This window comes from Geospiza fortis, unplaced genomic scaffold (genome assembly GCF_000277835.1).
Source record: "Geospiza fortis unplaced genomic scaffold, GeoFor_1.0 scaffold942, whole genome shotgun sequence".
In the NCBI taxonomy this organism is placed as follows: domain Eukaryota; kingdom Metazoa; phylum Chordata; class Aves; order Passeriformes; family Thraupidae; genus Geospiza; species Geospiza fortis.
The window spans coordinates 29,022-31,044 of NW_005054910.1; the positions used below are offsets into that span (position 1 = coordinate 29,022).

Sequence of the window (2,023 nt, forward strand, 5' to 3'; positions counted from 1 at the left end):
AAAAACAAAAAAAAACAAAAAAAAAAAAAAAAAAGCTCCAAAAATTCAAAAAAAATCCCCAAAAAACACTCCAAAAATCCCCCAAAAATTCCCAAAAAAATGCTCAAAAAATCCCAAAAAATCCCCAAAAAATCCCCCAAAAATGCTCCAAAAATTCAAAAAAAATTCCCAAAAAAAAGCTCCAAAAAATCCCCAAAAATGCTCAAAAAATCCCCAAAAAAATCCCCAAAAAATACTTTAAACATCCAAAAACCCCTTCAAAATCCCCCAAAAATCCGGGAATTTTGGGCTTTTTTAGAATCCTGATTTTTTGGCAATTTCCAAAAATCCCCCAAATCCCCCAAATTCCCCAAAAAATCCCCCAAATTCCCCAAAAATCCCCAAAATTCCCGATTTTTTCCCGCAGCCCTCCAGTCACTCTCCTCTGTCCAGCTCGGCCTCCAGCGACCCCGACGAGAGCGGCGCCGACTCCAGGAGCCCCAAAAATCCCCAAAATCCCAAAAATCCCCCAAATCCCCCAAATCCCCAAATTCCCCAAAATCCCCCAAATCCCCAAATTTCCCAAATTTCCCAAAATTCCCAAATTTCCGCCCGGAATTCCCAGAGAAGCCCCAAGGAGCCCCCGGGGACGGCGCCCCCTGCTGGACGCAAACCCGCCGGCGACAGGTGCGGAAATTTTGGGGTGAAATTCCCAAATTTAGGTCAAAATTCCCAAATTTTGGTTAAAATTCCCAGTTTTGGTCAAAATTCACAATTTTTGGGTTTGAAAGTTCTGGGTTTTGAGTGAAATTTGCCATTTTTTATGTTAAATTTCGAATTTTTTGGGTTAAAGTTCACATTTTTTTCTGTCCGAATTTGGTAAAAATTACATTTTTTTGGTTAAAATTCCCAAATTTTGGGGTGAAATTCCCAAGTTTTGGTCAAAATTCCCGATTTTGTTAAAATCCTCAGTTCTTAGATAAAATTCACAAATTTTTTTTGGTTAAAATTCCCGGTTTTGGGGTAGAAATTCCCATTTTTTAATTTAAAATTCCCATGTCTTTGTGGTTGAAATTCCCAATTTTTTGGGGTGAAATTGCCAATTTTTTGGTAAAAATTCACTTCTTTTTTTTTGGTTGAAATTCCCAGGTTTTGGGGTTGAAGTTCTCAATGTTTTTGTTAAAAATTCCGATTTTTGGAGTTAAAATTCCCAATTTTTTTCTGTTTAAGTTCCCAAGTTTTGTTAAAAATTCCCATTTTTTTTGGGGGGGGGGGGGATAACTTCCAAGTTTTAGTCAAAATTCCCCAATTTTGGGTGAAAAATTCCCAATTTTGGGTGAAAAATTCCCAATTTTGGGTGAAAAATACCCCATTTTTGGGTAAAAATTTCCCAATTTTGGATTTTTCTTCCAGGCCCGGCCCCGCTGGCCCGAAAATCCCCGGGAGAGGCCGAGAGGGAAACGAGCCCAGAATGTGAGAGGGGAAAAAATGGGGAAAAATTGGGGGGAAAATGGGAGAAAAAATGGGAGAAAAATGGGGGAAAAAGGGGAAAATTTTGGGGGAAAATGAGACAAAAATGGGGAATAAATTGGGGGAAAATCCAGGGAATAAAAGAGGAAAAATGAGATTAAAATAGGAAAAATTGGGAGGAAAAAAGGAAAAAAATTGGCGAAAAAAAATCGGAATTTTAATGGGATTTTTCTTGGGATTTTCTTGGATTTTTTGTGGCTTTTTAATGGGATTTTAATGGGATTTTCTTGAATTTTTTGTGGAATTTTTATAGGACTTTAGTGTGATTTTAATGGGATTTTTATTTGGATTTTTGTGGGATTTTAATGGAATTTTATTGGGATTTTTAATGGGATTTTTGAGGTATTTTTATTGGGATTTTCTTGTATTTTTTGTGGAATTTTTATAGGACTTTAGTGTGATTTTAATGGGATTTTTATTGGGATTTTCTTGGATTTTTGTGAGATTTTTGTGGGATTTTAATGGGATTTTTGTGGGATTTTCTTGGATTATTTGTGGATTTTTTATTGGATTT

At 36.2% G+C, this 2,023-nt stretch overlaps 1 protein-coding gene across 1 annotated transcript in view; it reads left to right on the top strand.

The window, feature by feature from the left end:
• Nucleotides 1-2,023, top strand: part of LOC102031756 (signal-induced proliferation-associated 1-like protein 3) — a gene marked incomplete at its 3' end in the record, with an annotated part of 32,814 nt that overhangs the window by 21,596 nt on the left and 9,195 nt on the right. The window contains 1 exon segment of the mRNA XM_031065597.1: nt 1,393-1,452. Coding sequence (XP_030921457.1) covers nt 1,393-1,452 — 60 coding nt within the window.